Raw genomic sequence first — 25273 nt, forward strand, 5'->3', positions numbered from 1 at the left:
TCAAAAGTCTGAAACTCAAAAAACAGATTTGAACAAAAAACAGATTTGAAACTGAAAAAAAAAGATCTAAAAGTAGAAAAAAAAAGATTTGAAAGTGAAAAAATAAGATTTGAATCTGAAAAGATAAAACATGCAACTGAAAAAAATAAGACCTCAAATGTTAAAATATATATGGAAGTGAAAAGTGAAAATAAATTCAAAAGAATTACCAAAGTGAATCAAAATTATATTTCACCTGAAAAAACGTTTCATATACTTATTTTTATTTTGAATACATTGTTGTATTTTTCAAAATTCAAGATCAACACATGAATTTTCAGTTTCAAATTTTATTTTTTCAAGTACAAAACATTTGACCCTAATGTAGCTCCATACCCCTGCAGATAATTTGTCTCCTGGTTAAAAACCTCCTGAACAGCGAACACGGAAGGAGTCCTAACTGGGATTTCACACTTGGCACATGGGAGACCTTTCAGCTGGCTGCAATCTGCAGTCCTCATGGCTAGATACCACTAAACCCTACACACTGCTACTTAACGCTCCTCAGTGCTTGTAGTCGCAATGAATACAAATCCCATTTTTCCATTTCCAATCTAGTTTTATTGTACAACTTATTACTAAAATTCAGTTTTAAAGCACAAAAAATATCAAGTGTAATCTCATTGTATTAGACACTGATCAGAGCTTAATGCCTTTGTATGCTAATGTGAAGAATACTGAAGAGGCTCTGAGTCTTCATGCCCAGCTGTGCTTGGCATGGAGCATCTCAGTGAGCAGGTTGTTGCAGGGCACCTCACCACTCAGGTGTTTGCAATACAGGTAGTCTTCGGCGAAGGAGCTGAGACAGCGTAACTCAGACAAACAAAGCAGCAGATGAGCAAAGTGTCCAGGAGGGTGAGAGGACGTGCACAGTGTGTACTCGAGCAGGGCTCCTTCAACCTGCTCCTGCACACTCTCTATTAACTGATGGTCTTCGAGTGGTGTCACATCTGGTTGGTGGAGCATAGGGAAAGCAACAACCAATGAATTTACACAGAGCAAAGGTTGTCAAACATTTTCATATCAGAAGTAGCCTACCACTCCTTTTAAATTGTTCTTCTTCATCTGTAACTAGCATCACAGCTCTATAATAATGACATTCCTGGAACCACAACAGTTACAGCTTGAGTTATCTAGACAGCTGCTTTTTGACCAAAAATAATTTTTTGAAACAAATAGTTAACAAAAACAAATTGTCCTCTTCACTTGTTGTATCTCAAGCACTAGATGTCACTAGTCATCATAATTGAAGCTGTACACAGGTTGAAACAGCTGTTTGTGTTTGATCAGTGAACAAAGTTTAATAAATAATAACTAATGCAGGTTTCATCTTCATGGTTCCTGGGCCATCAGAGAGTACTACTTCAAGAGGAGGGACATAGTATTTGACAGCTATGGCTGAGGAACTACATTAGAAGCCTCTCCAAAACCAGACCCTACCCACTCCTATTCTGTCATGGACTGTAAGGCCCAATCCCAATTCCTATCTTAACCCTCAGTCTTAACCCTCAGTCTCAAAAATCCGCGCTCCCGTGAAGTGCTAGTGCTGTCCCAATTCTCAGAGTGTTGAGTTGAGGGTCAAGAATAAGGGCTGTATGGCCCTCACTTTTAAGATTTTCCAGGACCAGCCTTGGCAATAAGTGCTATCCCAGAATCCTTTGCGTATCATCCGCCGAGCTCAGCCGAATCAGACGATTCAGTCAATGCAAGATGGTGGCGACAAGCGTAAGGAAGCAGAGTTATCAATGAGTATTTTCTTCGTTAATAGTTGTTTTAAAATTATGATAACCATTGCATTATCTTAGTTTAACATCATTTTATGGACTATAGACCTCTTTGTAGCGTAACACACATATTTTTGGTCGTGGGTGACGGCTTGCCTGCCCCGTCCCACGTAACCCTGGTTCTCTGATAACCGAGTATGCTGTCATTCAGTTACAAAAAGTCATTTTTCTCAGTGATAATGTAGTTGTTAAGTTGTTTTAATATATGTGAAATGTTTGCGTCTACATTTTTGTAAGATGACCGGACAGTGTCATCTCCTGTAGCCGTAGAGTCTGCAGCTGGTAACGTTACAGCTGCAGGTTAACTTTAGTGATTAGGGATGCACCGAATATTCGGTAACCGAATATATTCGGCCGAATATTGCAAAAAAACACACATTTGGTATTCGGTGGAATAAGTTAAAAGCCAGGCTGAATAATAGCGGCGTTTTGATAACGCAATCAAACAGCGTGCCATGACGGGCGGAATAAAATGTCGGCAGCGTGGCAATCCATCCGTCACGGCACTCACATTTGCGACTAAAAATAGTTTTGAGTGAGCAAAATAGGCTTAAATCATTCAGCACGCTGTGCGAGCAGCCTACAGATTTCAACCAGCAGCAGAAACGAAAGGCGAATCCCACCGAATGTGGGTTGAACGGGGGTCACAGACACAGACAGTCAGGGCCGTATGCAGGATTTTTGAAATACCGAGGTCATTTAGTTGTGGTGCACGTGGGGGGGTCAGAAATTTTTGTCAATTATATATCAAAAGCCTTCAATCGGTGTACTTTGACAGCCAAATTAAGAGGCTACATCTATAAAGAACTACACACATCATTTTAGATTAATCCCATCTTATCATGTTTCTCTTCCCACTTCATACTATAGCGTAATTGCCTTTCACCAAACTTTGTTTGTGGGTATTTATAATTATGTTTGAACCACTTATTCTTGAGCAGGAAGTACTTCTCTTCATCTGTCAGTTGTCAATTATATTAATTTTTATATCAATGAAAAAAACAAATCTGTGTGACTAAATTCTTACATTTTTACATGTATCTCACCATAGCAAGTTGGAAGATGACATATTCTGCCATATATGAAGAGGGGAGACTCTCTGGAATCTGGCAATATAAGAACCATGATGGTGGGACATTCTGTCACTTCACAGCTGTCCAAAACATGTGGTTTGTGCCAGGCGGACATGATTGCCAGTATTTTTTCATTATTGCAAGAAATTCCATTGACTCATTCACAAGTCAAAAATGTGTTTCATTTGAAATAAACATGCAATATTTACATCTAAGATAATAGAAAAATAGTCAACCAAGCGCAATGATCTCCTCCAAGATAATATTTGCCACTTTGCAGTAAAAAAAAATTCTGGACGTTTTCTTGTCGACATGATCTTGGGGGGGGGATGTGTCCCCCTCAATGTATATGGTGACTACGGCCCTGTCACGCATGCATAATTAGGCTACAGTTGTCTGGGTGCGCAAAGGTGAAGTGCGCTGGTCTTGTCATACAAAGTTTGATGGAGTATCAACTGGACAGTATGGAGATATTTGCATCTTGAAAGCCAGACTACAAATGTGGATAGACAGGGAGAAACACACACAAGCCTGAGACGTGGTAAGATACGATATTTCTCACTATATGAAGTGACTGATAAGAAGATCTGTATAACGGATTGTAAAGAAATTCATCAGGTTTTTATTTTGTAGACAATTGATCTGTATTTATAGCGTGATGGGATGACAGCACAATGATGTGTTTGGTATCCTCGGAAAGCTCTGGTCCTGCACTTTCATATGATATGTGTGGCATTTCTGTGCGACCCTGCATTCGTGAGTAATCCATCTAAGAATAATGTGTGTGCAAAGCTGTATGAAAGCTGCGTCGATCAAACAAGAGTACCAGAATTTTCTTTTTTAAATAATTGTTATTACAGAGAAGAGAGAGTCATTCAATCACCTTCCATCGGTCCTCCCACGTACTTTCACCGCACAAATGAAATGGTTTATTTTTATTTTCATTTTATTCATTCATTTAGGTCGGGAAAAATTACCGAGGTCATGACCTCGGTGTCCTCAATGGTAGTTACGGCCTTGCAGACAGTAACGTTAATGTATTCCTGTCAAATACAGCAGCCATAGGCTTACCGGGCGACGGAGAAGTCGGTTCCAATAATATCCTCTTCTTGGTGTCATGACTGCCCAGAAGTACGTGAACAGCCGAGCCAGCCGAACACAGGTATGTGACGTGTCAGAGGACAAACGAGCCTTTCACATTTCTCTCTTTCTGGCAGTAACGGCCCACAAACCTCACCGCACTTTAGGGACTGTTCATTACTCATGAAGGGACTGTAAGGGGAGGAGGGTGGCTGGTTGACTTTTAATTTAATTAATTTATTTTATTTTGATCCCCCCTATGTTAATCCCTTATTGATGCTGTTTTTGAAGTATGAATAAGTCAATAAGTAATTTATTCCATTGAAATATCATTGATGTATTATAGAAAAGTGATTTATCTTTTCATAAATGACAAAAGGCACATCTGCCTCATTTTCGCTGTGGTATCGTGATACTACTCAGAACCATGATATTTTCATTGGTATCGCACAGTGGGTCCCAATTTTGGTACCGTGACAACACTAATCTGGAACGGGTTCATCGGCAAAAATTAATGAAAAACTAAACAATGATATTCGGTATTCGGTACTCGGTATTTGGCCAAGCATTTAATAATATTTGGCTTCGGCCACAAATTTTCATTTTGGTGCATCCCTATTAGTGATCGTATTATCTGGTGACTTTCTGCTGAATAAGTTACGTCGGTTGTTGTGGTACAGGTTATTTGGTTGAATATCAACTTCTAATCCAAAGAGTGAAACGTTAACATGGATGAAAGTCATCAGATAACACTTGTGTGACTGTGTAAACAGCCTCACCAATTCTGCTGGATATTGACTACAGTATTCATTGTGATAATACTTGCAATACTACATGAAACTAAACTAATAACTTAATGAATATCTGACAGGTACCCCCAAAAAATAAAAGAAAGTAATGTTGTTATCTCTGTTCCATTTCAGGGCCACCAGACAAAACACAAGCCGTGATTCATTTCAGGGCTACCAATGAAGACAAGTTTACAAAAAGCAAGCAGACTCCAAAAAAAACTATGGGAGTGAGTAATTTGTAACTTGTGAACTGTTCATATTCATAACATAATTCTTGGTCACAACGGCAACTGTTCCCCTAGTGATCAAGCATTCTGTTTCAATATGAAGTCAGCACAGCTGCAGACGGCATTGTCGAAGATTATTGTTTGGTAACTGTACATTTGTTTTGCTGCCCCTATACTGTCACTTTTTGGAAAGATTTTGTCGAGTATATTCGTTGCAACATTTATGTTCTATTTTCACTACTGTACAAAGATGTGTTGTTTGGATTTTATGATGTCAGCATTTCAAAACAAAAACAATTCTATATCATTAATCTATTTATTATCTTAGCGAAATTCCATATTCATAAGAGTAAATTTTGTAACAGAAAACCCTTGTTCAAAATTTTTATGAATGAAATGCAGCAATACTTAGAAACGATTCAGCACTCCACAAACTCCAAAGCTATAAAGACTCTGAAAATATGTAAACAATTTAATTGTTTGAGCTGCTGAACTTTTTATTTATCTATTTGTTTATTTTATTTCTTTTTCTTTTCTCTTAACCCTGGCATATTTGTTCTGGTCATGTCTGTCACTGCTTGTTTTGTACAAGAATTGAAATAAAGTTTTGGAAAAAAGTGACAGACTGGACGGAGTTTTGGCATATTGCTGCCCCCGACAGTCTTAAGACGTATTTGCCTTTTAGGGATGTCCCATTTTGAAGTCACAAGATAGCCCTTAACACTTGGTTTTGAGGGCTAGTGAGATTGAGGGTTGAGCTTGAAAATTAAGATTGAGGGTTAAGATAGGAATTGGGATTGGGCCCAACTCTGTTTGTAGTTATCTTCATAGATGAATGAAGCACCATTCACTAAGCTGTAGGGTATAATACAGCTGCAACCTTTGGGACAAATTTCACTCTCTGCAGTGAAAAATAGAAATATAGCTTTTTGTAACCACAGGGAAATAAATAACACGATAAACAAACAAATAAATAAAAAGAAATAAAACTTACATCTAAGCTTTTTTTTTGTAAACATCTTTTGGCTTTTTACTCTGATGTTTAAAAGCTGCTTGGCTTTTGTAACAGTTGTAAATATACAGCACTACAATCAAGTGAACATGACCGTTTTCTAGAGACTAGAGAAGGATATACTTTATCCTTTATACAATGTAGCCTTTAAGATGTTAGCATCTGTATGACAATAGGCCTATAAATGTCTGTCTGGTTTGAACAGGTTAAGTTTGTAGGGTTAGTCTCAGAAATTCATTTGTATGGCGAGTCTTCCATGATGCACACAATACGGCAGTTAACATGGTCAGTAAGTCAGCATCTGTGCAGGCTCGCTGTTGGAAGAGTTTAAAATTCCACGTCCAATCCTCACTAGTTGGTTTGGACAGCACTCAATGTGGTGTACCCTCCACATGAAGATGGTAGGGAGAGGGTGCAGCGGGTGATCTAGGAAAGGCTAGTTCAGACCAAAGATTTGCGATGAGACGAGCTGAAACAGGCAACTATTTGCAATGAGCCTTTCTGCAATGCTCTAAAAACCTGCCGGTTCACATCAATGCAACTAGATGAGACAGTGTATCATCTCCATCCAACAACTCTCTGTACTTTGTTCTGATTTCCAGGTTTTCAGGCTTATTTTGTGGCTGAATACAATTTGTAGCTTCTTTAAAATATGAATGAGGACAGTGATAGTGAGATACTGGCTACAGTTGCATTTGTGGTAGTGATGAAACGGTGAAAAACAGTAACAAAATGAGCACCAGATGGACTGTATTCATAATAAATAGGCCACAATATTATATGTAACTTGCACCAATTAATCAGTCAGTGAGAATGCGTGTATGTGTGTATGTGTGTTTGTATGTGTGTGTGTGTGGGTGGTGCATACACATATACAGTACAGCGAGCAGCAGCAGAAACCGAGGGCTCAGCGGCACCTGCCACAGCAAGCGACCACGCCATCTGCGGTCATTTTCACCAGCAGATTTCACTGCAAGCCGACTGGCTGTTGAAACAGGAGACGTGCTTTACATTCTTAAACCAGTCGCCGGTGATTTGACCAGCTGAGATGCAGGTAACACCGTCAGCTGGCTTGAGTCGAGCTCAGACCGGCCAGTTCACACCGCTGCAACTTTTCTCTGCAACATTCTACAACAGTTTCATCTTGTTGCAAATCTTTGGTCTCAACTGGGCTTTAGACTCTGGTTTTTCTGGTCCATAGTTCAACGCAGTGCAGCCTGTGGACCAGTGAAGGCCCTCAGAAACATTTTGTGTGCCCCCTGAAAGTGACATAAAATGCAAGCATTGTATTTGAATGATTCACCTGTCCAACCCTCACTCTCAATAGCTTACACTTCATACGCTACCTGGCTACTGCATCAAACTGTGCCCTCTGACAAGCGTCTGCCAGGTTAAGAATGACAACTTGTAAAAAAAAAACGTAGCATGGCAACTGGGGGCACCTTACAAGTGTTGTAGGAAAATGCACATGGCGGAAGTTAGCCTTTAGTGCCCTCTACCACAAAACGGGGTTCATGTTGTGAAACAGACTATTCTAATCCAAATAAGGATTTTTTCCTAAACCTAAACTGGTAGTTTTGTTTCAAAAACCTACCAAACTGCAACTGTAAAAACAAAACAAAAACAACAACAACAACAAAAAACAATTGGAATTACTGCCCTGTAGTTGTATGCCTTTGCACAACAGTCAGGTTTCTCTTACAGTTCACATCTATGTCTGTGAAAACATGGATGCTTCACACACATCTTCACCCCAGCAACACAGAAGAGCTATACAATCAGCACAGTTTCAAGATATGACGAGATATATGATATATCTGACGAGATATGACGCTGAATAAGTGTTATATGCAGAACATTATGATGTCACAGTGAAGCTGACCTTTGACCTCTTCGATATAAAATGTCACCACTTCATTATTTTATCCTATTTGACATTTGTGTGAAGTTTTGTCATAATTAGCATATGAATTCTTGAGCCAAAAATATATTTTTGAGGTCATACTGACCAAATTTGAAGAAATTCCCTCAAGGCGTTCTTGAGATATTGTGTTCATGAGAATGAGAGAAACAAGATCAAAGTGACCTATGCCCACCAAAAATGACCCAATTCAACGTTAACTCCAAATGAACATTTGTGCCAAATTTGAAGAAATTCCCTTGTGGCGTTCTTGAGATATTGTGTTCACAAGCATGGAATGGACAGACTAATGCGAAAATAACATGCCTCTGGCTGTGGCTATCGCTGGTGCAGAGGCATAAAAAAAACTGTTAGCTAATAGAAAGCAATTTCAGTTCACAACTTGGTAGTTCCATGTGGAAGTATGTATACACTGTTCTTGTTCGGCCCTCAATCACATTAGCTTACACGGCAGCTTGATTCTCATATCACGCAGTCACACAAGGATCACATGATCACCTGAAAGTCCTCATCGGGCATTAAGTAATGCCTTTGTGTCCGAACCACGAAAGCTTCAGCCCAATCAGCATCCTGTGAGAAGCTCCTTGTAGCTATGGGCATGTGTGTGTGTTAGATGTGTGGGACAACACACGCTCGGCGAAAGATATAAATGCCTCCCTTCATAGACATATAGTTATTTTTTTTACACTGTTTTAAACACACAAATTAAAGGAACTTACAGATTACATTTCACTAGATTTAATTAATTGATCATCATCATTTAATTGATTGATTGATTGATTGCTGTTTGCATTATTAGATACTGAAAGGTCCCTTGGCTTAAATACACTTGTGGAATAATTTACAAATAATCCATTAAATCTGTTTGAAACTCCAAGACCTTTTTTCTTTTTGTTTTCTTTTCTTTTTTTTTTTTTTTTTTTTTACCAATTTGATACTTAATGGATAAAAAGCATCAGTTGTCACTAACCTGGGTTAAAGAGGATGAGGAACTTGATGCAGGCAAACTCTTGGCGGTCCACATTTAGGATGTGGAGCTTCTCAACCAGCTCCTGCCCTCTCTGGACGAGGCTGGCCAAGGTAAGACCAGCATGTGAAGCCATGTCAGACAGCTCCATCTGAACCAAACAACAAATGGACTAACATCAGGAACAGTTTCAGGTGTCCCTTTGTACTGGACAACTTTCATATTGATGTCTCCTACCTCCTTTCTAACTGTGCATTCACACCAAAAGCGTCATGAGCGTCATAAGCGGCCGGCAGCCATTCATTTTCAATGTACGCTTGCTACAAAGGGCGTCAGGGGCGTCGGCTGCAGCGAGCGGCGCGATGCCAGCGACCAGAGCGTCAAGTAGAAGTTGAGAGAAGCTGAACTTTATGCAAATGAGCAGCGCCGCTGCCGAAGCAGCAGCTAATTGCAGACCGGGATTCGGGTACGGAGGTCTGGGCTCTCCCGGAGCTGTACGAGCCGGTGAAATTCACCGTGGAGTTGCCGGGTTTGCAGGACACTGTGGACCCAGACGGCCCGACGGCTCCGGTCCCTGTGTTTCCTCAGCAAATACGCCGATGCAGTACAAAGCAGGCTTCCGAAAGTGCGATTAAAGAGCTCCCACTTATTTACCACCAATTACATTTCTCAGTGGTCCTACGTGCCAACAGGAGAGTAAAATCATATTTATAAAGGACTCTATATTGACTGTGTTTATTAGCGTTATTTTAATTGTGTAATGAAAGTCATGGATAATACAAAGTGAAGACATATATGATATATTTGTTCATCCTTGTAAAGTGAACAGCCGTGTCAGCCTTGATGGACACATCTGCAGCAGCCGGCCCCGCCCCTTTGGCCGCTGCAAGCGCCTGCTGGAGCTGCTGCCAAGCAGCGCGATGCCAGCGACCTGAGCGACCGCTGGCGCTCAGGTCGCTTTTGGTGTGAATGCACCATAACTTTCTAAAATGACTCTCAAATTTACACACCAACTTTAATCTCCATAAACAATTTCTGAATATGTGTGCAGAATCTGCAGGACAGGAGATAAGATTTGTTTTTGGAAATATTCTGGTTTCTATTCGTAGTCCGTGTTGTACTGACCACTCACATTTAAACGGCAGGAACCCAGTCCATGTACAGTAAAGAGGTGGACGGCATTGGCCACAATGCAATCTCGGAGCCCACCGGCTATCATCTGACAACTATTACATACAGACAGACATCTATTTTCAGAGATTACCAACACGTAAGAGGAAGTCTTGGCCCAGATGTCCAGTTTGTTCTCATTCCAAACTCATCAAATAGTGGACTGATAAGAGAATAAGTAATAAGAAGCACCTTGTAACCAAATAACCAAAGAAAATTCTCACAAGGTGCCTTTGAAACTTTACAATTTCCAAAATGAATAGCTGAGATTTACTGTTCATTGTATTAAGTAGACCATAGGCTGTTAGAAATGCATGTTGGTCAAACTCAAGCACTTATTATAAATTACCTGCAGACCAGGGGCGTAAATATGGACAGTGCAGGCAGTGCTTTTGCGCTGGGGCCTGTGGGGCGCTGGGGCCTGTAGAGAGAGTGGGCCCTCCAACAGTGTGTTGGCCATAGAACAGGCTTTTGTAACTCAGAAATACCTCTGAAATACACCCAAGTTCAAAGAAGAACGTATGTTAAATTAATAAAGTGGGGCCAGGTGCTATGCCTTCATAAAGGCAAACCCATCTCCATTATGATTTCTTTTTTGTGTGTGTGAAAGACTCAGTAGCAATCTATCTACAATAAAGTTATATGTTTACATAAATTATAACACCACAAATAAACTATAGAATATAGCCGCAAGGGCAATTCCGGGGTTCAAGCCAGCATGGACATTTAAAACTCGAAAGCTGGGTAGACTGGCTAGTAGGTTTATATAGGTATATATAGTAGGTTTTATGACAGTCAGACAGATGCTCATTCATTTATGTCCAAATCTCTACTGGGCCACGCTTTTCTTTGGAAGCACTGTCGCTTACTATTTGTCAACTGCAAAAAAATTTGGTGACATGCTTTAATGGCTTAATTAAAAAAAGTTCACCAAGTTTTGTGATGTTTGAACAAATTGTGATTGTGGCCAAATCATGTGAAAGGCCACTGCACTTGTTTGTAACTTGGGGTGCTCCCTATTGACCAAATTTAATAATTAAAAATAATTAAATAAACATGGTTGATAATTATTATTCAACATAGCAAGCAAAACTTTATTTATGTAGCACATTTCATTCCAGGTGGAAGCACAATGTGCTTCGCAGAGCAAAAAGTAATCAAATAGTTACAGCCATCAAGTAATCAGTAAAACTAGTTAAAAACAATATAAAATGATAAAAGATAAAGCTATAAGAGTTAGAATAAAATAATAGCTGAGAGCAGAAATGGACCGCTAAAAGATAAAAGACATAAAATCATTTAAATAATTAAAATAATGAAAACCATTAAAACCAATAAAACCAGTAAAACAAGTCAAAACCAGTAAAAACATGCCCTGCAAGTTTTGTAATGACTGAACGATCAATTTCTGATTTTTAGTGTGATTTGTGCTATTGCATGCCCATTTTTTTGTATTTGTGGTGCCCCCTAGTGGTCATATAATAAAACTTTTGAGTTATGTTCCTGGTACCTCTTCAGACATTCCTTGCAAGGTTTGTGATGATTGGCCCAAACGTTGTGGAGTCATTTGTTGAGCCACGCCCCCTTTAAAGTTCACTGGTCATTATCTTAAAAAAGCAGTGAGATATCAATAAGAGTTAAAGCGTTGGTGGTAAAATTCTGAAAAAAAAAAAATCTCACATCATTCTGTTGATTTTAGGTATATTGTCTAATATTTTGGAGACATTTGGTAAAAAAATTAGATGAAATAGAAAATGTAGTGCATACAGTAGAAATTAAGATGATAAATATCATTGTGAGGTAACTGTTAAACCAATCTGAACACTATTTGAAACATATGACATCTAGTATCCAAAGAATGTTTCTTCAATGGTGCTTGCATTTAATTCAAGACTTTAAAAAAAAAAAAATAAATAAAGTTTTGTCAGAATTCATTGGATGTGCTGAAAACATTTCAGCTGTGTAGGACATACTAGTGATTTATTATGATTTGAAGTTTGGAATGTGAAATGTATTGAAATTTAAATTTATTGCAATAAGCCAAACACCTATTATGCAATAATTTTTAAATTTTGTGCATCGACTGAGAAATGAGCCTCGATGATGCAAACCTAATTTTGTACAAATGTCTATGGCTGATTATGAGATATCAACTTTCTGCATGTTTAGCGCCCCCTATCGGTCGATTTGAATCAAACTTTCAGGGTATGATTCAGTTACTTATGTTGCTACAAGTTTTGTAGTTTGTACTCACTGTCTCATTTGACAATGAGACAATGAGTGTCGTACACGATAATCCATCGTTTAACCTCATGTAGTGTGTCATAGTAGACGCCAATCGACGCCACGTCTGGGACGCCTCACGACGTTCCAACATAAAGTCTAGTATGTTTGAGCCGTCACTTTGACCAAAAGGGACACAGAGCGATCTGCTGCTGTTGACAACTGTACGACAACAACATCCTGGGGTTTTTGACATTTCCTCTAGGGATGTTACCACAACAGAGGAAAAAGGAAAAAATTATGGTGTGAAACAGCAGAGGCACTTTATCAACCTGGTAAGTACTGCCACTGGCATCAAGCTAGCAAACAATGTTACTTCTTCATAATGGAGATGGACATAAAGTAATAAAAAAAATAGTGGCTTTTACTTACCACAACTGCAGTTCACTTCATTTGAAACAGACTATATTATAAACGGGCAGTTATTTATTATTCCCTCTGTATTTTTATATTTTTACTTTTGATCCGCTCCTGTTTGCCTTGATAAAGTCAATGCATCGCGCTGTCATTTCAAACTCAACACTTCCTGTATCTCTTTCAAATTAAAAGCCACTTATAACCTCGGTTGAGAGAATCCCTTCATTTTCTAAATAGGATTCGGTGACTTGCATGTTTTCATATGGTACTTCAAATGTAGCTCCTGGCATCTAGTGGCAACATTTCAGCTGGGACATGAACAGACACAGTGACTTAAATAATAGTAAAAGTAATAAAAATAGGACAAGAACAACCCATTGACATCATGTCGTGAAAGATGACAGGGGATGATTGGTGTGGACCATCGTGTAGTGTATCATGTCTTCGGCCAAGTCATGGCACGATTTTATGACTCCACAATCGCGTAATGTGACATAGTCACTGTCAGAATGGACAGAAATGTTGTGTAGTGTGTACCAGGCATAAGGCTTTCATAGAGCCCCTTCACCTGACCATGTGTGTCGAGTTTCAAGTCAATCTGACATACGGTGAGACGGTGGTGGCCTTTCAAAACCAAATTTTCCTTGACCTTAATTATAGCACCACCATCTAGCCTGTTGGCATTATATTTCTTGAGCACCATTTGCACACAATTTCCAATCACTGGTGAAAATGGCATGTCTCTATGATGTACTATCTCACAGGAATTTGAAGACATTTCTGAATAATAATAATAATTAAAGCTGCAAGCAGCATTGGGCGGGACCTCGGACTCACGCCTTTTCGGCCTCCAGCTCACGTAGACGGTTAAAGATAAATGTTTTCAAAGATTTTAGACCCCTCTCCACTCTAGCTCACAGCTGACAATTTCTCCACATTTGCTCATGTTACTCTCAGAGGCCCTGGCTCACTTCCTGTTGGATTTAGGTCAGGGGTGTCAGCAGGTGATTTGTAGGTCTTGATGAGGCGAACAAGCCAGTTTTGGTTTGATCTCTCTACGACATTCCTACGGGCCGCAGTGACCACTTTAGTGTGGCTAGGTGGCGTGAAGATTGTCAGGAGGTTTTGTGTCACATCACCCTTAAGAGGGCATAAAATCCAAACCATTTGAGTCATGACAAAGTTATACACAGATCTGTTCAGCAGAAGTTGGCCTGTGATGTGTGCGAGTTTGAAGCTGATATGATAAATGGTGGGCCATTGTAGTGTGTCTAGGTGGTGCGAAGACATTCAGGAGGTTTTGTGGCACATCACCTTTAAGAGCCCATAAAATCCAAACCGTTCAAGTAATGACAAAGTGCTTCAGAAGATCTGTTCAGTAGGAGTTGGCCTGTAATGTGTGCATGTTTGAAGCTCATACGATAAACGGCGTAGGAGAAGGTATTTTTTGAAAAAGTTTGAAAAAGGGCATTTTTGAGGTGAAATCTTACTTTGAAAGGGCAAATAGCTCACTTCCTATTGGGTTTAGGTCAGGGGTGTCAGTACGTGATTTGTAGGTCTCGATGAGACGAACAGGCCAGTTTTAGTTTGATCTTTCTACGACATTCCTACAGGCCACAGCGGCCATTTTAGTGTGTGTAGGTAGCTAGGTGGCGCTAGAGAGGCCATTTTGGCACTTTAGGGGTTAATTTTTTCATTTTATCAAATTTTTCGCCAGTCCTGACATGCATGCCAATTTTGGTGAGTTTTTGAGAATGTTCAGCATGCCTTCAGCCGAGGTCCCTAATAATGACAAAAACAATAGGGTTTTCAGCCCTTCAGGCTTGAACCCCTAAACATATTCAACTGAATGAATACTTTATCATTTTATTTGGTATTTTTGTCACATACTAATTTGTGCTGTATAATGTGCATGTTGATGTTGTCCAATGTCAAGTCGTAGCCAGTTTAGATGCAAAATCTTACACCAGGGTCCATCATAATTAAAACTGCAAGCAGCGTTGGGCGGGACCTCGGCCTCATACCGTTTCAGCCTCCAGCTCATGTAGACAGTTAAAAACAAAAGTTTTAGATGATTTTAGACCCCTCTCCACTCTAGCTCACAGCTTGCTAAAACTTTAGATTTTGATATAATTCTAAAGAACTAACTCGGTCCCCTGGTGCTGTACTGTGGCTGTGTGTGGTTATGTGGTTCTTTAGCTGCTAAGAAGAGGTGCAATTGAATGTGAGAGGATGATAAATCACTCAATAGACCTCTGAATAATGTGTCCCCCTCACTTCTGAAATGATGGCTACGCCCCTGCTGAGTCCATCACTCAGAGGGAGAGACAAGCTGTGTGAGAGCAGGCAGGCCTTTAATTCCCAAACCGTGGGTCTAATTGTCAATCTGAGCATACCAGCAGGGAGATACCTTCGTCCTGAACGCAGCTATATAGTTTTTATATTTGTGGATTAAAAAATGCGGATTTCTGATGGCTGGCTCACAGCTGACAATTTCTCCACATTTGCTCATGTTAATTTCAGAGGCAATAGCTCACTTCCTATTGGATTTAGGTCAGGGGTGTCAGAGAGTGATTTGTAGGTCTCAAAGAGAAGAACAAGCCAGTTTTGGTTTGATCTTTCTATGACATTCGTACGGGTTGCAGTGGCCATTTTAAGGCAGATTGAGATGGTTTTAAAATGTGTCGAACTCCTCCCTTTAATTCCCAAACCGTGGGTCCAGTCGTCAATCTGAGCATACCAGCAGAGAGATATACTTGTCCCGAATGCAGACATATAGGTTTTCATGTTTATGGAGTCAAAAATTTGATCTTGATCGCTGGTGGATCAGGTCTAGGTCACAGCTAACAATTTCTCCACATTTGCTCATGTTACTTTCAGAGGCACTAGCTCATTTCCTGTTGTATTTAGGTCAGGGGTGTCGGTACACGGTTTGTAGGTCATGAGGAATCGAACAAGCCAGTTTTGGTGTGATCTTTCTACAACATTCCTACTGGCCGCAGCGGCCATTTTAGTGTGTGTAGGTGGTGCGAAGATTGTCAAGAGGTTTTGAGACATGTCACCTTTAAGAAGGCATAAAATCCAAACCGTTCGAGTAATGACAAAGTTGTTCAGAGGATCTGTTTAGCAGGACTTGGCCAGTCATGTGTGCATGTTTGAAGTCGATACAATAAAGAGTGTAGGAGCAGATATTTTTTGAGAAAGAGAATTTTTGAAAAATGACATCTTACTTTGAAAGGGCAAATAGCTCACTTCCTGTTAGATTTAGGTCAGGATGTAAGCACGTGATTTCTAGGTCTTGATGAGGCGAACAAGCCAGTTTTGGTTTTGTCATTCTATGACATTCCTACGTGCCGCAGCGGCCATTTTAGTGTGTCTAGGTGCCGTGAAAATTGTCAGGGTGTATTGTAACACGTCACCTGTAAGAGCCCATAAAATCCAAACCGAGTAATGAAAAAGTTACACAGAAGATCCATTTAGCAGGAGTTGGCCTGTAATGTGTGCGTGTTTGAAGCCAATACGATAAACGTTTAAGGAGATATTTTTTGAAGAAAGAGCATTTTTGAGGGGAAATCTTACATTGAAAGGGCAAACAGCTCACTTCCTGCTGGATTTAGGTAAGGGGTGTCAATGCCTGATTTGTAGGTCTCGATGAGCCGAATAAGCCAGTTTTGGTTTGATCTTTCTATGACATTGTGTGTCTAGGTGGCGCTAGAGAGCCCATTTTGGCACTTTTGGGGTCTACTTTTTCATTTTATCAAATTTTTTCGCCAATTTTGGTGAGTTTTTGAGCATGTTTAGGGGGTCAAATTGGGATTCAAAGAGACAGCGGAAGAAAGAATAAAGAATAAAGAATAATAAACGTCCTTCAGCCGAGGTCCCTAAAAATATGCACTGGGGCCTGTCCTAACTACCATATGCCATTGCTGCAGACAATGTTCAAGCACACTGCAAATATTTCCACCCTGGAAATGGAGGAATTCAAAGTAGGGTAAATACATTTTCATTGCATAGTGGTCATAAAATGTACATTTCAAGAAAAATATTTAGTTCCTTTCTCAATAATATAATTTAGTGAATGGGAAAGGTCTTTTGATAATAATTAAATTGCTGCAAAAATCTTTGTTTCACTGTAAAATATGTGATAATTGCACTTTCTTTTTCTAAAAATCTATAACAAAGATACCTGGTCAAACCTTAAAACAATACTATTTGGCCCTCATTTGTTAATAAAGGAATCACACAAAGGTTTTTGCTAATGGGTGAATTCATTTACACAAGCTGAAGAGAAATTCACAGTTTGTTCTATGACATAAAATATGCCAGTAAATACCCTGTTGTAAACTGTGGGGCTTTTATGTGTCTTAAAAATGGTGGTTGCAAATAAGTTGAACATGGCTTTAAAGCCTTGTTGTGGTGGCGACTTTAAGTGACTGTGGTGTGGTTTGTTTATAATGCTAGCTTTTTACTTCTGTCGATTGCATTAAGTCTTCAGTAATCATGAAGTGGTGTTCATTTGTGAAAAAAAAAAAAAATCTTGTGGAACAAAGAATGTAAATATGTTTCATAATCTTTTGTTTGCCAGAGCTAATTTTCTGCAGCAATCCAAAATTCAACAGAAAAATCTCATAGGCTTTTTGATGAGGGAATCATTGCAAAGCTAACTTCTGCATCGTCCTACAGAAAAGCATCATCCCTGGAACTCTTTATGGCCACAGTATTTAATGGTGAATGTCTTGTGGCTTATCAGCAAAAACAGTCTGTGCATCAGAAATGTTTAGAGCAGGGGTGTCAAATGAACGGCCCCTGGGCCAGAACTGGCCTGCCAGTCGATTTCTTGGGATGACTATATGAACAGAATGATTGCATCTGTGATTTTCTTGACTACTAAATTCATCAGTTGGTTTGTTTCTCCATGTAACAATAATGGACTGTATTTTGAAACTTACTTTTATTGTTACTCCTACCGAACGTATAAACAATTGGATACAACAGCTGGTCTCAAGAAATGGCTGAAACTATAAACCAGCACAAAAAGGACAATTACCAATATAACACGTTATCAAGTCTGTTGTTTCAGTTACACAGAATAGTTTTTTCATCAAAACTCTACATCGGCCACTCCTATGGGTAGCATCTACTGTTATAAGGTGTGTAATAACTGTTGCAATATGTATAGTATTATCAGAATGTGGCCAAAAGTATGCAGATGTCCTCCCTGTCATGAAGGCTTGTGCTGAGAGTGGACAATGACAGGGTGGCTGGCTAAAGTTTAAATTTAATGAACACATGGTGGACCTTCAGTTAGCAAAGAGATTCATCCAGGAGTGTCATATTGGGGAAAAAGTGTGGCTGATTATCCAGGGCCCCAGTGAGGGTGTGGGGTGGGGTAGTGGGCCTGAAATGCCTGGAATGGAAAATTGGCATTGTTTGCAGTTTTTTTATTTTTAAGTATTTAGTGCCAAAACTAAATTCAAATTAGCTGAATAATCAGTTTAAAGACTAAACTAGTGGAAGCTCTGAGGCTCCTCTCACCCCTTGAAGGCGCAAAATGGTTCAGTCCACCCCTGCACTAGGATACGTCTCTAAACGCAGCTGGTGTGTCGAGTAAGTGACTGCTTTTGCTGCTGGAGCACCACTGTGCTGTGTACATGAGAGAGACATGGATAACGACCTGATCTCACAGAAATACGTGAAATGACCACAACCTCTTAACACCGCATTCCGTGGTGGCAGCACGGAATGGGTTGAAATTACATGCCGGTACCACGGAAACAATGCCAATGTAAAGTCAATTAGGATCCATTGTCGTAGTGTCCACACGGATTCCCTGATTCAACAACGTCCTGTATACACACAAAAACACGAAAGTGTTCTTGATATTAAAACGGTAAATATATTCCGCCATTTCTACAGTACTAGCTAAATTATCTAAAATTAACCATCATCCTTACTTTTTCTTGACATATTTCATTTAGGTGCAGTGTCATTATTAGTTCGGCTTTACTAGACATTTGATATAATCAGTAGATGTATCTTTCTATGACTCTATTTTACAACAAGGCGCAAAAAACCTACCGTCCCCAAAACGCTGTTTTTAGAATACTATCTAAAATATCTGAAATTAGCCAGCATCTTTGCTTTTTTTCTTAACGTAATTCATCTAGGTGCAGTGTCATTACTAGTTTGGCTTTACTAGATATTAGATATATTCAGTAGATCTATCTTTTTACGACCCTATTTTACAACTCTATTTTACAAGCCGCAAACCAACCTACCGTCCTAAAAACGCAGTTTCTAGCGTATTAGCTAAAATATCGAAAATTAGCCGACATCTTTACTTTTTCTTAACATAGTTCATCTAGGTGCAGTGTCATCACTAGTTCGGCTTTACTAGATATTAGATATCTTGGGTAGATATATCTTTTTACATGATCAAGGATACGTGTACCCGGGCCCAGCCCGAACCAGCTACATGGGTTCGTCCCCCTGCAGGCCCACCACCCGTAGAGGGATCCAGAAGGGTTCGGTGCAATGTGGATTGGGCAGCAGACCAAGGCGGGGGCCTTGGTGGTCCGATCCTCGGTTACAGAAGTTGGCTCTTGGGACATGGAATGTCACCTCTCTGGCGGGGAAGGAGCCGGAGCTTGTGGAAGAGGCTGAGCGCTACCGGCTAGATATAGTCGGCCTCACCTCGACACATAGTTCCGGCTCTGGAACCCTAGTCCTTGAGAGGGGTTGGACTCTCTCCTTCACTGGAGTTGCTCCGGGTGAGAGGCGGAGGGCCGGGGTGGGCTTTCTGATAGCCCCCAGACTCTCTGCCTGTACGTTGGGGTTTACCCCAGTAGACAAAAGGGTTGCTTCCCTGCGCCTTCGGGTCGGGGAACGGGTCCTGACTGTTGTCTGTGCTTATGCACCGAACAACAGTTCAGAGTACCCACCCTTTTGGGGTCCCTGGGACGGGTGCTGGACAGTACCCCAACCGGGGACTCCATTGTTCTGCTGGGGGACTTCAACGCTCACGTGGGCAATGACAGTGGGACCTGGAGGGGCGTGATTGGGAGGAACGGCCTGCCCGATCTGAACCCGAGTGGTGTTCAGTTATTGGACTTCTGTGCAGGTCGCAGTTTGGCCATAACTAACACCATGTTCAAACATAAGGATGTCCACCGGTGCACGTGGCACCAGGACAGCCTAGGTCGCAGGTCAATGATCGACTTTGTAGTCGTATCATTTGACCTGCGGCCATATGTTCTGGACACTCGGGTGAAGAGAGGAGCAGAGCTGTCAACTGATCACCACCTGGTGGTGAGTTGGATCAGATGGTGGGGGAAGACGCCGCGCAGACCTGGCAGGCCCAAACGAACAGTGAAGGTCTGCTGGGAACGCCTGGCGGAAGAACCTGTCCAGATGATCTTCAACTCCCACCTCCAGGAGAGCTTCGACCGCGTCCCGAGGGCGGAGGGGGACATTGAGTCCGAATGGGCCTTGTTCCGCTTTGCCATTGTTGAGGCGGCGGTTGTGAGCTGTGGCCGCAAGGCCACTGGTGCCAGTCGCGGCGGTAATCCCCGAACCCGCTAGTGGACACCAGAGGTGAGGGGAGCCGTCAGGCTGAAGAAGGAGGCCTACAGGGCATGGTTGGTCTGTGGGTCTCCGGAAGCAGCTGACGGTACCGCGGCTGCGGCAGTGGCGGCGGCAGTCGTGGAGGCAAAAACTCGGGCGTGGGAGGAGTTTGGTGAGGCCATGGAGGAAGACTATCGATCGGCTCCAAAGAGGTTCTGGCAAACCGTCCGGCGCCTCAGGGGGGGAAGGCGGCAACTTGCTCACACTGTTTACAGTGGGGGCGGGGAGCTGCTAATGTCAACCGAGGACATTGTCGGGCGGTGGAAGGAATACTTTGAGGAGCTCCTCAATCCCACCAACACGTATTTCAGTGAGGAAACAGAGACAGGGGTCTCGGGGGCGGGTCGTCCAATTTCTGGGGCAGAAGTCGCCGAGGTGGTGAAACAACTCCGAGGCGGCGGAGCCCCGGGGGTGGATGAGATTCGTCCCGGATATCTCAAGGCTCTGGATGTTGTAGGGCTGTCTTGGCTGACACGCTCTGCAGCATTGCGTGGACATCGGGGCAGTGCCTCTGGTGTGGCAGACCGGGGTGGTCCCCATTTTCAAGAAAGGGGACCAGAGGGTGTGTTCCAACTACAGGGGATCACACTCCTCAGCCTACCCGGTAAGGTCTACTCAGGGTGCTGGAGAAGAGGGTCCGTCGATAGTTGAACCTCGGATCGAGGAGGAGCAATGTGGTTTTTGTCCCGGACGGGAACCGTGGACCAGCTCTTTACCCTCGCCGGGTGCTGGAGGGCATGGGAGTTCGCCCAACCAGTCCACATGTGTTTTGTGGATTTGGAGAAGGCTTACGACCGTGTCCCCAGGGGCATCCTGTGGGGGTGCTCCAGGAGTATGGGGTGGGTGGCCCCTCGCTAAGGGCCATCCAGTCCCTGTACCGAAGGAGCATGAGTCTGGTTCGCGTGGCTGGCAGTAAGTCGGACCTGTTCCCGGTGAGGGTTGGACTCCGCCAGGGCTGCCCTTTGTCACCGGTTCGGTTCATAACTTTTATGGACAGAATTTCTAGGCGCAGCCGAGTGGTGGAGGGTGTCGGGTTCGGTGATGGGAGAATCTCGTCCCTGCTTTTTGCGGATGACGTGGTCCTCCTAGCTCCATCGAACAGTGACCTCCAGCTCTCACTGGGGCGGTTCGCAGCCGAGTGTGAAGCGGCTGGGATGAGAATCAGCACCTCCAAGTCCGAGGCCATGGTCCTCAGCCGGAAAAGGGTGGATTGCCCACTCCAGGTCAGGGGGGAGGTCCTTCCTCAGGTGGAGGAGTTTAAGTATCTCGGGATCTTGTTCACGAGTGAGGGTAGGATGGAGCGGGAGATTGACAGGTGGATTGGGGCTGCGTCAGCAGTGATGCGGGCGCTTAACCAGTCCGTTGTGGTGAAAAGGGAGCTTAGCCAGAAAGCGAAGCTCTTGATTTACCGGTCGATCTTCGTTCCAACCCTCACCTATGGTCACGAGCTCTGGGTAGTGACCGAAAGAATGAGATCGCGAATACAAGCGGCCGAAATGAGTTTCCTCCGCAGGGTGGCTGGGCTCAGCCTTAGGGATAGGGTGAGGAGCTCAGACATTCGGGAGGGACTCGGAGTAGAGCTGCTGCTCCTCCACATCGAGAGGAGCCAGTTGAGGTGGTTCGGGCATCTGGTAAGGATGACTTCCGGACGCCTCCCTTGGGAGGTGTTTCGGGCATGTCCAACCGGGAGGAGACCTCGGGGCTGCCCCAGGACACGCTGGAGGGACTACATCACCCGGCTGGCCTGGGAACGCCTCGGGGTTCCCGCGGAAGAGCTGATGGAAGTGGCTGGGGAGAGGACTGTCTGGGTTTCCTTGCTGAGGCTGCTGCCCCCGCGACCCGGACCCGGATAAGCGGAGGACGACGAGTACGAGTACGAGTACGATATCTTTTTACAACCCTATTTAGAACCCTACTTTGCAAATCAGAAGAACTACAACTATGTTGCTGATATGTATCAAACTGCAAACTTCCCAGGGAATTGTAGTTTTAAAAAAATATAAGCGTTTTTCCTAGATTTGGAAGTTGTAAATATTGAATTGAGAGTACACTGTGGACTTTAAGGGGATGGTAAACACACTTGTGTAATCAGATTTTAATATCTAATTTCTAAATGGGTGAAAATTAATTTTATCCACATTTTACCCATATCTGACAGCACCCCCAGTTGTTGACTACACTCACATGATAGCTGAGGTCAAGAGCTCTCTATAACAGATGGTCCCATGTCTTTTGTTGCTAAGTTATAAGCCCTCAAACATGCACTGAGGTCAAGGTTCAAAGGTAAATGGCTGAAAGCAGGAGCCATGCAGAATCTTCATACTGACATATGTTACTCTCCAGGTTGAGACCTTTCCAATGATGTATTTGGTTTCGCTGTATTTCGCTGTGGCGCTGGCTTGGGGTCCGCTCTCACCTGGTGGAGTGGAGGGTGGCCAGATTGCGGCAGCGGCCGCCTCCCTCCATGTGATGGTTTTTCCTCTCTGGTTCTTCTGTGCTAAGCCTTATTTTTCTCTTCTTATTTATTCATTTATTAGTGGCATTTGGATTCGGTTACGGCAGACGGACGGCAATCTGAATGAAGCCCACACATAGCAGACAGTAGCTACAAAACAGTAGTAGAACGCGCCCCATCCGCCCACAGCACAATGCTCTTAAAGCCCTACGCTATCAAAAGCTGGCAAAATACATTTATTTTATTTTATGGCCTTGACATTAACCTGTCATATTGTTGATTTATCAAGGACACTTCTGTGTTTTTGTGTGTTTACAGGAATGTTAAATATATCATTGAGGAAAACGAGGTTGACGTGACGTTATTGAATCAGGGAATCCGTGTCTCCACCATGAAAAAGGATCCTAATTGACTTTACATTGGCATTGTTTACGTGGTACCGGCACGTAATTTCAACCCATTACGTGCTGCCACCACAGAATGCGGTGTTAAGAGGTTGTGGTTATTTCACGTATTTCTGTGAGATCAGGTTGTGGACAAAGAGAAGAAGGGCGAGGGGGCTTTGGTGCTATGCCCCTTGATTCATCATTGAAGGTGGCTGTGCACTGTTTCACAAATATGATTTGAATTTCTGAAAAGTTTTTAAATTATTTGAGATTTCACTGTAACAGGTTGGACATGTGAAACTCCACAACACCCAACTACAAACACAATACGATAAAAAAAGTAAGAAATATCAGTGTAGATATTTACTGTAATGCACTGCAGCACTCTTTTTAGCCTCCACTAAAGAAAGACAAAAATGGAGGTGGTTATGTCACTGATGACATCAGCCTTTTTCTTAAAGAGGCAGTTACCCAGGGACATGTGAAAAATGTTTAAGTTCATTTTGAAAATAGAATAAAATGATCAAAATGGCTTGTTTTTAATCAAAGAACTTATTGAGGATGATACGACTGTATAAAAAGTATTTTAATTTTGTGTCATTTAAGAACTTATTACACTCACAGAGCAGAGTTAGCAGAGCAGCATGTGGGACGTGCCAAAATCACCCACAGCCAATCAAAGAAAAATGGTATAAAATGAGGGAAACCCATTTTAAGAGATTTATCACTGTACTGATAAGTGTGTACATATTTGGTCATTTATGATAAGACCTTGAAATGTCATTGTTTTTGCAATATGTCCATGACGACTGAATGATTCTGACAGGGCACCCAATAATGATCCTAGTCAACAATGAACGGACACAGCAGAGACGGAAATCAAATATTTTTCCTGAGGAATAAGGGGAGACATCCTTCCAAGGAAATGGGAGGATTAGATCACTCTTATTCCAAACAACATGGAAGAGTGTGGCTTAGAGGGTAGAGTGGGTTGTCAACTAATCTGAAGATTGGTGGTCCAATCCCAGGCTCCTAAAGTTCGCATGTCGAAGTGTCTTTGGGCAAGATACTGGACCCCAAATTGCTCCTAATGACTGTTCCATTGGTGTGTGAGTGTGTTAAAATAAGCAGCGGCTGGCACCTTGTATGGTAGCCTCAGCCACCTTTGTATGGATGTGTGTGTGAATGGGTGAATGTGACTCATAGAGTAAAAAATGCTTTGAGTGGTCGCAAGACTAGAAAGGCACCATACAAGTGCAGTCCATCCACCATTACCATTTACCAAGCTATCATTTATGGTTCAGGGTAAATTTAAGAACAATAAAATTATACCATGGGGTCCTTGTATAACCAAAGTCAGAGCTGTGTCCACATACTTAGCACAAAGTCAGACATGTTTTTCGGTGGGCGTTGGTCTCCATCATCTTGCATCTCTGCTTTTGGCAGATGATGTGGTTCTGTTTGTGGTATTAGGTGACAAAATGGCATCAGTTAGAAGAAAATGAAGAAGAAGAAGAAGAAAGAATGTTAATAAGTGTTAATAAGCTACATGTATTGATATTGTTCCTGACTGTGCTCTTAGCTTACAGCTACAGTTTCTAATTGCTCTCTGTTGCTTGTACATGCTTTTCCCTGAGGTGACATGCCGAGGTAGGAACCTTGTGTGAGTTGTATTGTGTCGCACAGGGGAGAGCAGAATAAAGAACACACTGAACCGTCCTGAAGTGCCTGTCATACATTCCTTTGAAAAGCCTCCAAGCAGCGACAAAACTACATTCGCAGACACCGAGTACATGACATGCTGCATCTGCAGTCAGGACGTCAGGTGTGGATCAAAGATGTGCTTGAGATAGGCACAGTTGTGTCTTCAGCAGATACACCAAGGTCCTACATCTTTGAGACACAGGGGCATAACTGCGCTGAAACAGATACCATCTCTCACAGACCCCTGGGGCACCTGAAACACCTTCCAACTTGCCTGAGACCACCCCTGATGCAGTGAGTGCCCCTGTCTCACCTGAGGTCCAGCATGACAGCAGTTAGCAGGCTCCAGTGTGTGAGAGACGTTTCTCCTCCAGAATCAAGGTGCCCCCGGTGTACCTGAA

The 25273-nt window shown here is 42.2% G+C and overlaps 1 protein-coding gene across 1 annotated transcript in view; it reads right to left on the reverse strand.

Moving 5' to 3' along the window:
• Window positions 1-707: 707 nt before the first annotated feature.
• nr5a1b (nuclear receptor subfamily 5, group A, member 1b) overlaps window positions 708-25273 on the reverse strand; it is a 34427-nt gene continuing 9861 nt past the window's right edge. Inside the window, exons 5-6 of the mRNA XM_049604970.1 lie at window positions 8898-9045; window positions 708-989 (exon numbers count right to left, since the gene is read on the reverse strand). Coding sequence (XP_049460927.1) covers window positions 736-989; window positions 8898-9045 — 402 coding nt within the window. The 3' untranslated portion in view covers window positions 708-735. The remainder of the gene's footprint in view (window positions 990-8897; window positions 9046-25273) is intronic.

The sequence above is a fragment of the Epinephelus fuscoguttatus genome, linkage group LG18 (genome assembly GCF_011397635.1).
Source record: "Epinephelus fuscoguttatus linkage group LG18, E.fuscoguttatus.final_Chr_v1".
NCBI lineage: Eukaryota > Metazoa > Chordata > Actinopteri > Perciformes > Serranidae > Epinephelus > Epinephelus fuscoguttatus.